This window comes from Sprattus sprattus, assembly GCF_963457725.1.
Source record: "Sprattus sprattus genome assembly, chromosome: 2".
NCBI lineage: Eukaryota > Metazoa > Chordata > Actinopteri > Clupeiformes > Clupeidae > Sprattus > Sprattus sprattus.
The window spans coordinates 27,206,341-27,221,340 of record NC_137921.1 but is presented as its reverse complement, the minus strand read 5'-3'; the positions used below and the strand labels follow the sequence as shown (position 1 = coordinate 27,221,340).

General features: G+C 46.4%; 1 protein-coding gene across 6 annotated transcripts in view; it reads right to left on the bottom strand.

The window, feature by feature from the left end:
* elavl4 (ELAV like neuron-specific RNA binding protein 4) overlaps positions 1-15,000 on the bottom strand; it is a gene marked incomplete at both ends in the record, with an annotated part of 91,554 nt that overhangs the window by 43,239 nt on the left and 33,315 nt on the right. For 4 of the 6 annotated variants that reach the window (XM_080832222.1, XM_080832223.1, XM_080832224.1 and 1 more), the window contains 2 exons: positions 5,360-5,600; positions 9,349-9,435. In XM_080832222.1, the coding sequence (XP_080688348.1) occupies positions 5,360-5,600; positions 9,349-9,435 (328 nt within the window). The remainder of the gene's footprint in view (positions 1-5,359; positions 5,601-9,348; positions 9,436-15,000) is intronic. The other 2 variants (XM_080832226.1, XM_080832227.1) reach the window with 1 other exon arrangement.

Genomic DNA, 15,000 nt, shown 5'->3' with positions numbered 1-15,000 from the left:
CAGGATGTTCCCACACTCCGGTACACCATGTCCCCCACCAAGGATGCCTCTGAGGAGGTGGGGTGCAGGCGCCTGAGGAGGGGTGGGGGGTAGGCACCGGAGGGAGGTTTGGAGATGGTGAAATTTTAATGTGAGTCCCCCTGCTGAGGGCTGCCTTTTCCACTGGCGTGTGCACTTTCCAGCAGGCCTGGTGTGTAATACCCGGCTTAAGGGAAGATGTCAAGAGTGTGTTTATCTCGTCACACACGCCAGCCATGGGCCTATTTTTAAAGACAGCTCCTGTGCTCGCTCACCCCCCCCCCCCCAACACCACCACCACCACCACCACCTCTCTTGCTCCCTCTTCCTCCTTCTCTCCTCTCTTGCTCTCTCTCTCTCTTCATCTACCTATCTCTCACTCAATTCCTTTAATGCTCTCTCTCCTTTCCTCTCTCTCTCTCTCTCTCTCTCTCTCTCTCTCTCTCTCTCTCTCTTCCACTACCAAACCTTTTGCCTGTATTTTATGGAATATACTGTATTTACCAAGTGCTGTCAAGACTTTGACGAGAGAGGATTTATTTTGAGGACTCCTTCCTGATGTGTTTTTCTTGGAAAGTTTCGGGGAGGTAGGTCATTGTCATGCACTCAAAATCAGCTCTCAAGCAAAAGGCAAAAAGTAAGAAATGGTAGAGAAACTATTCAATGTTCGTGTTCTCTTCAGCCAGCTTTAAACGTTTAATTCTCATTCCTCAAAGACAACTTCAGTAGTAAGCTCTTTAGACATTGAAAGGGCCTTTTAAATTTGGTAAAATAATAGGTTTTTGACTAAAATACATAACATAGAATATTTTAAAATAGATCCTTTATCAGCTGTTTCATGAGTCGTGAGGAACCACATTACCATGTTGGAAATAAAGTATTCAGTACATATTTTATAGGCTCCATGTCAGACAAATTATGGGAATGTTTGTACGCACTGGCGAGGAAAGGCAGTGGTTGGAAGCCGAAGAGCTTATGTTTGTCCTCGAACAGGAGTTCACACCGGGTTTTCACACTTCCCCTCCATGCACACACACACGCATCCACTCACATGCATGCACACACACACACACACACACACATACACACGCACATACACACGCCTGCTGAGGTGTTTCCAGCCACACCACGCTTCAGCTGACAACACGACAGCATGAATATTTGATGCGCTACATCTGCTTGTTTTCTTTCCTCCTCTTCCTCCGTTTCCTCAGTGTGTGTGTGGTTTCCTCTTCTCTTTGTGTTTTTGCCCTGCTCTCCATTGTCAGTGTAATTGCCTGAGCATGGTTCCTCTCACTGGTGGATAAACATCTCACGGTAAAGAGGGATGATGCTTTCCGTCTGACCCCAGGTCACCTGGCGGCCGTGGTGGCTCCACACACACACCAGCTCTCCCACTGGGGCTGACAGGTCTCAAGCCTGCGGCAGATGGCTGGGCTTGATGCTGCCTGGAGTGGAGTGGAATGCACGCGATGTGTGCCTGGATGAAAAACAGCCGAGGCGTCTTCAATGTAAGCAACATTGGGGATGATATGAGAGAGATACTGAGGGGACGTAATGGTGACGAGCCTCAGTGTTAAGCTGAGGGGACGTGACGGTGACAGTTTCGGCGGTGCCAAGCAATGGGACCCCTTCCGTGGGTTGTTCTGTTTGGCTTTTAAATGACAGCCGACATAATGTAGCTTCTGGGCCACAAAAAGAAGTGAGGGAGATGAACACAGGAGAACAAAGACACCCGGGGGGTTATGAACGGCTCGGTTCTGAGCTTCTGAGGTAGCACACTGTCTGCACGAAGGAGAGCGATATAAACAGAAAAAAAACAGGTGAGCTGTTTCTGTGTGGCTGTCTCTGTCTCTTTAATGCTATGTACTTTATCTCAGTCATTAAGTCACTGTGGAGAAAAGCACCTGCCAACTCAATATATGTATAGGAGAATTTAATAAAGAACAAATTAATAATCAGTAAATAAAACCAATAGCATAATCAAAACATATTTTGCCTACCCATATAACATCTATCTGTAATGTCATTGGGGATACACATATAAATATGTTGTCATAGTTGCTGCTGGAAAAATGCAGAAACGAGAGGCAGCAGATCCCCCCCCCCCCCCCCAAAGAACCTGCCAATGCTTCAGTTGTGGGCCCAGCCCATGAGCCTGTTCAGCCGTCTCCATTTGCTGCCACTGGCCAGAGGCTCAGACGCTCTCCTCCTCTAATGTATTCCATTAAAAGTTTCCATTGAAGATGCTGCTTGGCCCACAAGTAAATCAGTGCGTCCCGAGGCCAGGCGCATGTGTTTATTTATATTCTTCACACCCATGGCAGTCTTCCGGGCAGCAGCAGCTACTACTGGCTGTCGATGTGTACATTGGCAGAAGGTTTTAATGCTTCATCCCAGGCTTTCTTCCAGCCTTGTTTTCAGATATTCGGATATCAGTCTGAAACAGAGCTGCTGGGTTGGAGTTATTCAACAAAACAATTAATTTCCTGCACCTTAAGCTGGATGCCCAACTTCATCTCTCTCCATGGAGATACATGCAGTCTGTTTATGTAATTAAAGTGCTCCTGTCAGGCCACGCCAATGCGGCAAAGTGTTTCTGCGGTCGTGGGCGGCTGCTTTAGCAGGTTGCGTGTATCCCCCTATTAAATAAAAGATTAACCTGCAGGGCCTGGTGGTATAGCACGCAGGATAGGGGGGTGTGTGAGTGTTCACTCGAGAGCAGTGTAAACACACACACACACACACACACACACACACACATACACACAGCGATGTGGTGGCACTCGGGTGAGCTGAGGGCAAGGCAGGCCCAGAGACGGCGAGCCGCAGCCGCGAGGGGCCTCCCTTAGCCGGCACACATCCCTCATTCACCACGGCACACATCCCTCATTCACCACGGCACACATCACTCATTCACCACGGCTCAAGATTCATCAAAGCTGACAGCTCCACAGTTGAGGAGACGAGAAGAGAGAGGAGAGGAGAGGAGAGGAAAGGAGAGGAGAGGAGAGGAGAGGAGAGGAGAAGAGAGAGGAGAGGAGAGGAGAGGAGAGGAGAGGAGAGGAGAGGAGAGAAGAGAGGAGAGGAGAGGAGAGGAGAGGAGAGGAGAGGGGAGAGGAGAGGAGAGGAGAGGAGAGGAGAGGAGAGGAGAGGAGAGGAGAGGAGAGAGGAGAGGAGAGGAGAGGAGAGGAGAGGAGAAGAGAGAGAAGAGAGGAGAGGAGAGGAGAGGAGAGGAGAGGAGAGGAGAGGAGAGGAGAGGAGAGGAGAGGAGAAGAGAGAATAAGAGAGAATAAGAGGAGAGGAGAGGAGAGGAGAGGAGAGGAGAGGAGAAGAGAGAGAAGAGAGGAGAGGAGGGGAGAGGCAGACGCCTGTCTTTCAGTGGCTCACAGGGCCCCGGCGTTCTCACCTTGTCGAGGGAAGGCGCTATTCCCTCTTTTGAACTTGACTTGTAAAAGGGATCTTTGCTTTTCTTCTTTTTTTTTTTTTTTTTGCTCCCACATCTAAATGCTTTGAAAGCAGCGAGAGAGGTGACTCGCTCTCAGGCATCAGTCACGCAGGAGATGAGAGGATGAGGAGGAGGAGGAGGAGGAGGAGGAGGAGGGTAAAAGAGAGAGATCTGGTCAAATATTATGACACAGAAACTAACAGATGCTCCTGGCTTACATCCCTCTAAAAAAACACCTAAAAAATCCACCTAAAATAAATAAATAAAAAGCAGAGACAGCTAAAGATGCTTACTGATTCAACAGCCAGCTTAAGAGCCCTGTGCTTCACAAAGATGGAGAAGTGCTTTGTGAGTCTCAAATTTTGAACTAGGAAATTGTCCCCATGGGATCTGCCTTTGCTCAGGCGTACGCAACGGGAGGGGAATATTTATACCCTTACCTTGTGATCCTGAACATTCCCAGAGACCTTGTGTGAGACAAACACTAAACATTGATCTAAGCTAACGACCTCGCCGTGCCGTTTAAGCCTGGCATGGCGCTCCCGCGGCTCCGCTCACATTTTTTTCGCTTCGTGTTCGGAATTTTTATCACCCCATTTTGGGGATTACTCGAGCCTTGCTGCGGCCTACTGTGTGAAATCTGAGCCACTGAGGTGCCTCTAACAATGCCTGAAAGGGAAAAAAAAATCCCTGGATGGTGGAGGCTTGTTTTTGTGATGGGGAGTGTTTGAGGTGCCTTTTGGGGCCACTACAGGAGATGATGGGAATGGCTGGGCTTTCATCTTACAACACATGCACCCCTAGTGATCTTCTCTTCAGAGCAACGCGTGGTCAAGAGTCAGTGACCGCCTTTAGGCGGTGTGTCGGTGTGTGTGTGTGTGTGTGTATGAAATCTGTGATGTGACTTTTAATGTGTGAAATTTAGAGAAAATGGGGTAGTCATATGGTGTGTGTGTGTGTGTGTTTGTGGGCAGGGGAGTGTGTTGAGCTGAGTGCTTTTGCACTCTCTACCCTCCTGCTGCCTCTCTCTCAAAAGAATTGAACTCTAAAAAAGGGAAACTAGCGGCTTTAGCCCTAGCCTTCTCTAATGAGATTATCAATAGCCAAGTGTCACTAAATAGGGTATAAAATGGAGGCCATTATCTGGCATTATCTCAGCGCCCGTGCCCCATCCATCTGCCTCTGCTTCTGCCATTTGCGCTGCCACCCACTCAGGCGCTGGTGTGGGATTAGCGACATGATTAGCCGGGGAGCGGCGCTTTAAACACCTCTGTGGCCACGTGGCGCTAGCTATCCTCGGCCCAGGGGGTCACACACACACACACACGCAAACATGCACAAATGCACACACACACACACACACTCACACACATGCATATGCAAAATTTAAACATGCACACACACACAAACACACACACACACACACACGCACACACACACACACTCATACACACTCACACATACACACTCACACACACACACACACACACACACACACACACACACACACACACATACACACAAACACACACCACAGCCAACTGTCCCAAACTCCCAGTAGTCTCTACAGTTGCGCTCCACTCCACCCTGTTTAGGAGGCCTGTGGGTGTTGTCCCCTTACTGAGTGAGTGCCCCAAGCTGTGTGTACTCATGCATGTGTAAGACAAAGTGACATTATGTGACATTATGTGACATTATGTGACAATATTGCAGTAGCATCAGGTAATTAACATGTCTTAACGTGTCATTGTTTATACAATACTGATAGTCCTATGATGTTTTGGATTAAGTGTTGCAGAGGCAAAATGATTGTGGTCAGTTGTGGTGTTGTGGGTGGTGGTTTCTAATGATGTCAGTGGTAGAATTGTGGGTGGGGGTTTCTGCGAGTGGTACCTGTAATCTTGTCCCGGACCAGCTTGCAGGACTCGATCTCTCCGATGCTGCCGAACAGGCTGCGGAACTCCTCCTGGGTCATGTTCTGGGGCAGGTAGTTGACGATGAGGTTGGTCTTGCTGTCGTCGTTGGACCCGCCCGACTGCATGGGCGAGGGGCAGCTGCGGCTGTTGCTAGAAGGCCCGTTGGCCGTGGTGGCACTGGGTCCGTTCGTGACCTGAGGCTCCATGTTGCTGATTATCTATGAGAGCAGAGGAGGACAGCGCTTTCAAAATAAAGGACCGAGTCCAGAGTCCAGAAATGTCTCTGTAAGCAGTAACTCACAATTATCCATAATATACGTGAAACAAACATGTCAAATAACAAGTAAAACACACATAACCATAGAGATACACAGGACATGGTTTGTGAATCCACACAAATCATAAAACAGAAGCACCATGCACTACCAGTCTTTAGTTCATGTGTTTGTATTTGTTTTCTTTCCTTGTGGGGGGTTGGTATATTTTCAGTTCTCATATTTGCTTTGATAGCTGGCTCAGCTTGACAGGGTAACATTGTGTACGCCCTTCAGCATGGCACTGCTGTCATGGCGAACACTATTTGCCACTCGTTTAGCAGAGTGCTTCTGGAGCAGGTGTTTGAAGTTGAGCTCGCTGGCCCTTTGGGGGTTGAGGATGGGTGGATGGGGGGCAGTGGGGCTGCTGGAGGGGTGAAGGCAGCTGCGCTTATCTAGTGGTTAAAAAAATATATAACACTTATTTTAAGATTCTTTTACTCCTCAACCGCCACTAAATATATTCACTCATTAGCATGAAGTGTGTCTAATCTAATCAGTCGACTGTTTGGCGGAGTCAAACGACATCTCCCAGGCAACGCTGTGATACATCCTGGGACAGGGTCTCTTTTCAGTGGCGGAGTTAGGAAGACAAAGGCATCTAGTGTTGAATGATGTCTGTGCATCCATCACAAGTCATCCAAAGAAACAGCCGGAGAAAGGTAGGACGTAGGTTGGCCGTTCAGGCAACGTTAGTTTGAGACGGCAGGACACTCCGGGTCCTTGCACCTTGTTTACTGAAGACCATTAAGCTGCAAACAGAGAACTGAACTCTCACTGATAATGTCAACCACAGGAGAGACTGTGATGAGAGAACATTTCACGTGAAGCAGCAATAAGAAGATAAACTCTGACCAAGAACCGCCTGCCTCCAAACAAGTGTCCCCCTCCCAGAAGCATCTTTAATATTCTGGCCAAACTTGACACAGAATAATTTAAATGAACTTGAGGAGGGGTGAGGAACTTTGGAAGGGTGCACTGTCGTCTGCTGATGGAAGCAGAAATGTGGCGTAATAGCCCGGCGAGGAAGGCAAACATCCGAGCCTCTGAAAGCACCGACATGTTTATTTTTAGACTCTCAAAAATATATTCCAGCTTCCCTGTGAAGTCTTGCCCTACCGTTTCAAAGCCAGCCTATTTAGAAAAGGTTAACAAACATTAAATAGCACAAAAGAGATTTTCCTCCCTGTATGACTACGAAGACTACTTCTGGATTCTAATATCTTCCTGCAAACTAGATTCTTGGCTATGAATATGTGTCACATTAACCACAGATGACATTTAGGTGAATTACAATTAAATTCAAATAATAAATATATATAGTACCAATCTGATGTGCCTTTTGTTACTTATTTGTCTACCTACACAGAACATCCAAAACCCCACATGACGCTAGTGCACAATATGACAATAAGTGCATGTATTTTATTATTACCACCATCTCTCTCTCTGTCTCTCTCCTTCTCCTCTGTTCTTCGTCATCATACACATCACTCCACTAAACCACCAGTAAGGCATATCCCCAGTGCTTCCTGTCAGTCCATCAGAACTGGACCAACATCGCCATCAGAGCCCACCCAGCTACACACACCATCTCTGCTCACTTTACATTACACTGTGCTGTTTGGCGCAAACTGAAAAACCAAAAAAAGTGCGTGTGAGTATGATGGTGTATGAAACTGTCTAAATGGTATTATGTTCACATCCTCACTCTACAGGCTAATCATTCTAGTGTCTGCTTAGTCATGCTGCCTCTGCTTTGTGTGTGTGTGTGTGTGTGTGTGTGTGTGTGTGTGTGTGTGTGTGTGTGTGTGTGTGTGTGTGTGTGTGTGTGTGTGTGTGTGTGTGTGTGTGGACATTTATCTGCAAGAGTGAGTGTGCATTCACTTGTTTAAAACCTATTTGATGAAATAGCCCTGCTTTCAAAAACACTGCTTACATTAAGAAGTCATCATTTCTTTGATTTGATTCACAGTGAGGAGTAGCTGCAGTAACAGTAACTGTCTGTGCTGTATAGTATCTGATGAGTTCCCAAAGACAATGCTGAACATCAGCTTATGCTCCATTGTCTAGGCATAACACTCATGTTAGCAACACAGTCTGTTATATATTACTGCTGGAATAATCAAATAGGAGAATAATTTAAAGGTAAAAAAAGAAATGGCAGTGAAATACAGTCCTCTAATTTCATCATTTTAATAATCTATGTTCTATAGACATACATATCTAGATGTGTGTGGGTGTGGTATTTATAAATGCATGTGCTTGTACAGACAACTACATTTAGCAAACTTTCTAACCATGTATGTATATTTGTATCTATGTCTACATCTATCTATATTCTGTGGATAGGTACTTCTATCTACATCTATCTTTGTACTGTGGAAAGGTACGCCTCAAGGCTTTGAACCGGTTCACGGAACGAAAACGAAAACCAGAAACTTTTGATGTTTTGCTAGGAACAGAAACGAAACCAGAAACTTTCCAAAAAAATATGTTCCGGATCATCGTTTACCTAAAATAATGGTAACCGGTTAATAACGTTATTTTTTCGCTCTTTCACAAGATTCCTAAATGCAATATGATTGGTGATGTTCTCTTCTGGTCGTTAACTTAGATATTAGAGAACCGTGCCGCGCGCCGCCAGCTGGTAGCCTTATCGGATCAAATCTATGCACAAGCTGTAGCCACCAGTCTCTCAAACTCAATCTTAAGAAGAGGTAAATATTGTACCAAGTATCTCACACATGTTTGTTTTAAATAGGAATTCTATAAGATAGGCTACGAATTTCCAATGCATTGTTGTAAAAATCTGCAGGGTCAAGTTAATGAAATTATAGCTAAATTGGACAGTTAGCATTGGCAGTAGACTACCTTGCTATTGCCAAGCATAACCGACCCTAGTTTGTTAAGTCTTTATTTAAAACGTGGGCTAATACGGTAGTTCTCATATTTGGAATTTTAACTTTTTTGTTCAGATGGGAAGACATTGCGAGAATCCTATGCGGCAGCATTATTCATTTGACCCCGCGACTAACAAATCCAAATACAACATTGAGGGATGTATGTAGATACCATTGTAGTTTTGTAATATTTGTATTGTCTCTGTTGACAAAAATGCACTGATTGGGCCCTGACGAGGTTTGGCCAAATGCTGTTATGTTTTGTTTGCCCAATAAACAACATAGCATACATTTTCCTTGTCTTAACTCATGTATAATACTTACAAAATGTCAGAATTACAGTTGCCGCTTACATAATGTAGCCTATAGTGCTTTTTTAATGTTTAATGACAGGATAGAGACAATTTTAGGGTTGGAACGAAAACCGGAAACGCCTATCTACATCTCTATGTACTGTGGATAGGTACGTCTATCTACATCTATCTTTGTACTGTGGATAGGTACGTCTATCTACATCTATCTTTGTACTGTGGATAGGTACGTCTATATGGTAAATAAGGAGTAAGGAGGTGCACAGCGCTGCACCTGGCTCTCCTTGGGCTTTGGCAGCAGAGGAGGCCAGAGCCTTTATGAGCATCCTCCCCCCACCCCTCCTCACTCTCAGCAGACCTCTGTTGCTGCCTGCCTGCCGGCACCGTAATCAGCATTGTTAATGGTGGGTAAAAGGCCATTTGCGGCCGTCTCCTTACCATCTTTGGCTGCGTCAGCAATCCCTTCTCTGCCCAGCCCTGTAGCTGCGGGAGCTCTGTCTGACGCCACTGAGTCTCAGTCGATCCCTAGGGAGGGGTCAGGGGCAACATTTAAACAAGCTGTTCGCAAGGCACAAGGGGAAGCAGAATAGAAAGGGCCTTGCGGTCGCCAGGGCGCACTAAAACACACAGGTGGCTTTTGTGGGAGAAGAGGTGGGGTCGGGGGAGGGGGAGATGGAGGGAGGGGGGGTGTTTGGGGGTGCCGTTGAGTATTGCAAGTGCACCTAATCAATACCTTCAAAAGCCACACAGGCCTGTGCTACAATGAACAATGCAATTAGACAGGATGTTTGCATTGAGCTTCAAATTGAATTGTGTGTGAAAGCGGGCCCCAGTGTAATGACTGCGGAGAGCGGTCTGACGCCAGGAGAGCGGTCTGATGCCAGGACGGTGAAAAGTGGAGCGTGGGGTCGCAGAGGAAGAGCTGTTTCTGCTTCTGCCTCTGCTGCTGATGTGGCTACCATCAGCTCAAACAAGCCAATTATAGGAAGAAAGGCAGACTTTGAGGACTGACCTTTTCCTTCAGATGCCTCCTGTTCATGGATAATATGGTGGGTGAAGAGGAGGCAGGGTGTGTGTGTGTGTGGGGGGGGGGGGGTGCGCTGCCGGGGTTTTGGAGGCATGAGGGAGGGTAGGACGGAGAGAAATTAGGGTGGGGGGAGTATGAGTGCATGTAGGGTAGGATAGATTGGAGTGGGGGGGGGGGGGTGTAGGAGTGCGGGCAGGGTGGCACTGTACCATTGCCCAATCACGTTAGAGCGCTTTTCCTACAAGCTAGACGAGGGGTTTTTAACAGAAAATCAGATTGGCTGGCAGCGGTCGAAGTGACGCTGAAGGAGAGGCTAGGAAGCTCTCTCTCCCGTCGGCCAGATCTGAGCCAGAAACTGGGCCGGATCCAGCGTTAGCTGCTATCTGGGTTTGTGTGCTGACCAGTCTGAATAGTGAGCGAGGATTACAGGAGGAAGGAGGGGGGGGGGGGGGGGGGGTGCTTGTGCTGGTTAGGGGGGATTTCATTGGTTTTCCCCAGATGCCACCTTGGTTTTAGTTTCAGTGAGGACCGCAGGTTATATATCACTTAACATTGCCATACATCAATCTGTTATTATCTCATTCATTTTCTACATCACAGGCTAACTTAACACAACACAGCATAACAGACATTTCTAAATTCTCTGCATTTGCAGTTGGCTTATTATAACCAACAATTCCTTTTACACAGTGGATATAACTGAAGCAGTAGCTCAGCTGCTCATATTTACAGGAACTAGACATTTCCTCTGACTCTGCGATGGCCCTGATGTATCTTATTCAGTTATTGTCTTAATAAGGGATTGGTTGGCACATTTTAATCATTGCATTCTCTCTGCATTTTACACAAAGCAAACATTCCCAGTATAAGACTCCACACACATCTAGCTAAAACTACAACTAGTGGTGGTGCTTCTTATACCTGTTGTTGAAAAGATCATTGTTGTTACTAACATCACTTAATACGTGCAATAACACACATGCAATCAGCAGCAGACGTGGATGGCAGAAGCGGGATGCAAGTGACACGAGCCAGCAGAGGCTAGACAGTACAGGAGCTTTACCAGAAGCAGTCAATCTAGACCAGTCGACTAATCACCGACCTCCACTATACCTAGTCCCAATACATATACCCCGAAGCATATGCAGACACACACACACACGCAACGCTCATATACACACATGGTGACACTACCTGTGATATCATACTGAACCAAAGAAACATTCTACTGTTGTCATCCCATGATTTAGGTGCTCCCCCCCTCCCCTGTCCTCTGTCCTCCTTCGAGACCCTGATGCACCTCCTCTCTTGGAGAGACGCTGCTGAACCGGCGCTATACTGCAAGCCAAACCCCAGATAATCAATTTCCCTGCCACTCGGTTACCTATGGATGTGGCGGCATCTGCAGCGGATCAGCATGCGGCAGTGTCATTTAACCGATAGTCCCTTTTTAGCCACCCCTCATCCCCCAATGTCTGCCCGTCTGCCACACCACCCCACAAAATCATCTGGGCATCCAGCGAGGCTGTGTGTGTGCTTGCACCATCTCAGCAGCCTTTCTTCCAGCATCTCTTCCATTGTCATAATATCCCTCCCTCTCCCCACTGCAGCACCCCCCAACCCCCCCCCCCCCCCCCCCCCCAACCCCCCACACACACACACACACACACACCAGTCTCTGGTGGGCTGATATCTACCTCAAGCCTGATATGACTGACCCCCTTGAAGGAGAAACTGCACAGAATTACGGGCTGTCTGCACAATAGACATTTTTCCGTTTGAGCTGTCCGTGATTTCCTGCTCTACATATTGGCAGTCAAACAGGGTTATAAATCACACACACACTCACACACAAACTTGCCACACAGCCCCTACGCCAGTAAACGGTAGTTGACAGGTGAATGCAGCCTGAATTATTACTCTGTGTATTTCTGACTACATTTAAGGATTAGGCCTTAGTTATTTATGATTACAGGTAAGCCAAATGGAAACCCTCTGATGAACACTGTATTTAATACAAGAAGAAAATACACACACACACACACACACACACACACACACACACACACACACAAACACATCTATTCCCTCCTATCCTTACTGAAAAAGCAGAAGCGCCTTCTTCCAACAGTAATTCTTACCATCACCACCACAGCATAAACACACACACATACTGTATACACACACAGACTTTACACGTGGATTTGAATGCCGGAGGGATCTGGGTTGTCAGAATCCATTCAGATGCAAAGCGTTGTGTTTTTATCCTAACACTGGGTCAGTAAAGTTCTCCCTCAGTATTGATTTTTATTTTCCCCATCTTCCCCCCCCCCCCCCCCCTCTCTCTCTGTGCAGATTCATCAGACACCTCCCAGTTCTTCCATATCCTGCAGGTCAGGCACAGGCTGGGCCGGATCAATCAGAGAAGTAATCTGGGACAGAAGTAATCCGTCTTCATCGATCCGCATCTTCTTTGCCAAATGGATTTTTTTCTCCTCCCCCCCCCTCCTCCTCTTCCTCCCTCCCTCCCTCCCTGCCACTCTGAATAATAAATGTTTCAGTATGTAAGCAATTTTTCATTTAATTTTGCTTGACTTTTTCTGTTATGAAGTCAAGTCTCCTATTTTCTGTGTAGAATCAATAGGAGTTTTCTTGTCCCTCATTCCGTGCTCGTGCTCCCCTGGGGGGGGGGGGGGGGGGGTCTGCTGTGGCCCAGAGTCAGGCAGTGCGGGCACATGATGGCAGCACTCCGATCCCATCCAATTCTCTCCATGGGGTCTCCATGGGGGGTTAACTGCTCTATCTCAAAGCACATGGCAGTGACCAATCTAGTTCTTGGCCGCGACAGTTCAAATCAAATGCGGAATGTTTACATCTGCTACCGTTGATTATACAGTAAATACGTTGTGAAATGAAACAAAAACACACCACAGTTAAAGTTGTATTAGTACTGATTGATTGACATCGATATGAATGGATTACATGACTAACAACTGGTGGAAAGTAATATGAAAATATTTGTTCACTGAACTAGCGTTCTGTCCCAAACAGTTGCGTTCCAGTTTCAAAGTTTCACTTTCGCTTTCAGTATTTCAACGTGAATGAGAGGGAGCACAAGAACTGAGCGTCTAGCAGCGTTTATCATATCATATACATTATATATGATGCATTTATATGTCTGTGGGCACGATCTCAAGCACGTGCAAAAGTTGTTGTTGTCCAATTTGAATCAGATACGAGAGACACATGCGCGCCCAGTCCAATTACCAGCGGAATCAAATCGTGTGTCCAGGGGTTTACATCGGAGTCCAGTGGGACTCAAGTCGGACACAATGAATCTAGTTCTGGGGAGACACATGTGTCCAATATCCAATTTAAATCGGACTGAAATCGGAAATTGGACACATGTGTCCACTGATGAATCTAGTTCTGGGGAGACACATGTGTCCAATATCCAATTTAAATCGGACTGAAATCGGAAATTGGACACATGTGTCCACACTGAGGGGTTGAGGGCTCCTCCAGCGCCTGATTGGATTACATCACAGGAAGTACTCTTTACCGTGGCGCTCATTACATGGCTGCCCCAGCAGAGAGAGGTTGCTCTGGTGGTGGGAGCTTGAGTATGTCAGGCAGCCGTGACACCCGAGTAACTCTCACCATTCCCTCAATCTGCTATTTGTGAAAAGCCTGACTTGAGTTTCACAGGTGGTCTTTCATTATGGATAGTCTGTGGTTATCACAGCCAAATGTTTTTTGTTCTACCTAAACACCAATACTTCTCAATTTGAAATAAAGTGTGTATGCTGCAGAAATCTGTTTCAAGGCTAAATTAATATGAATGTTGCAGTGGATGTTTGTGCATGATGTTTAGCCCTGCCCTTTATATTCTAATATGTAGTCTGCTTGATGCTTGAAAACGTATGGATCGTTCCATTAGTTCATGATGTTTCAAGTAAGAATTATATGAGCTATGATAATAATAGTTTGTCTGTATTGATTGAAAAACAGTTCAGTTTCAGTTCAATTCAGTTTATTATTCAATTCCCGTTGTGATTTAAACATCACTAAATACATTCTATGTCCATGATTGAATCAGAGAGGCAATAGTTTCAGCCCGTTCGGTATCCCTAAATAATGCTAGTGTGAGAATCTGTAGCGGGCGTGTGCGTGCTCTAGGTCTGCTAGCACCAGCAGTGTTTTTTCTGAGCCAAATCAGCGAAGCGACACCTGCGCCTCTGTCTGCGCTCTTTCCATTTCGGAGAACATTGTGTGGTGTGTGTGTGTGTGTGTGTGTGTGTGTGTGTGTGTGTGTGTGTGTGTGGGTGTGTGTGTGTGTGTGTGAGTGTCTGGTGTGTTTGTGTGTGTGTTTGTGTGTGAACATTGTGCACATCAAATCTATTCACTTTCCATTCTGCCTCGCGCCACAGCCTCACTTCCTACCCGATACAAGAAATCTTTTCTGTCCTTAATTTTCAGCGCGCGGAGTGAAAAAAAAAGGAAGCACGTCTTTCGGGAGCTAAATGAAAACACTGGCTGCCAACAGTGACGGCACCAGCCAATATTGCGGAGAGGTCTTTACTGAGTTTTCAATACAATTTAATTAACTTCCAAGATTAACAGACAGAGAAAAGGGGAAGCCGTTTCAGATAACATAAATTCAAAACTCTGACAGTTCGCAAGGGAACGCAAAAAAAGGTGGCACGGAGGGAAAAAAAGAAAGAAACAAGAGGTTGTCAAATGAAATGTCACTTCATTTAATTCTCAGATTCAATGTATGATGAATGCATTTTTCAACCAATGTTCTCCTCCCAACACCTTCATTATAAGAGGGCCTTTTTAAAATCCCATCCCTCTCTCCCCCCTCTCTCTCTCCCTCTCTCTCTCTCTCACTCCCTCTCCTCAGCCTGGGCTCCCTATGTTTCCATGAAAAGAACTGAAGGCCCTGGGCCCATTCCTAGCCACAGTGACAGCAGGAAGGCTTGGCTGTGTGTGCCCGCATTGGCCAAGGCCCAGCTCTGCGACCTATGCAAGCAGAAAATTGGTGAGCTCGATCCTGGGAC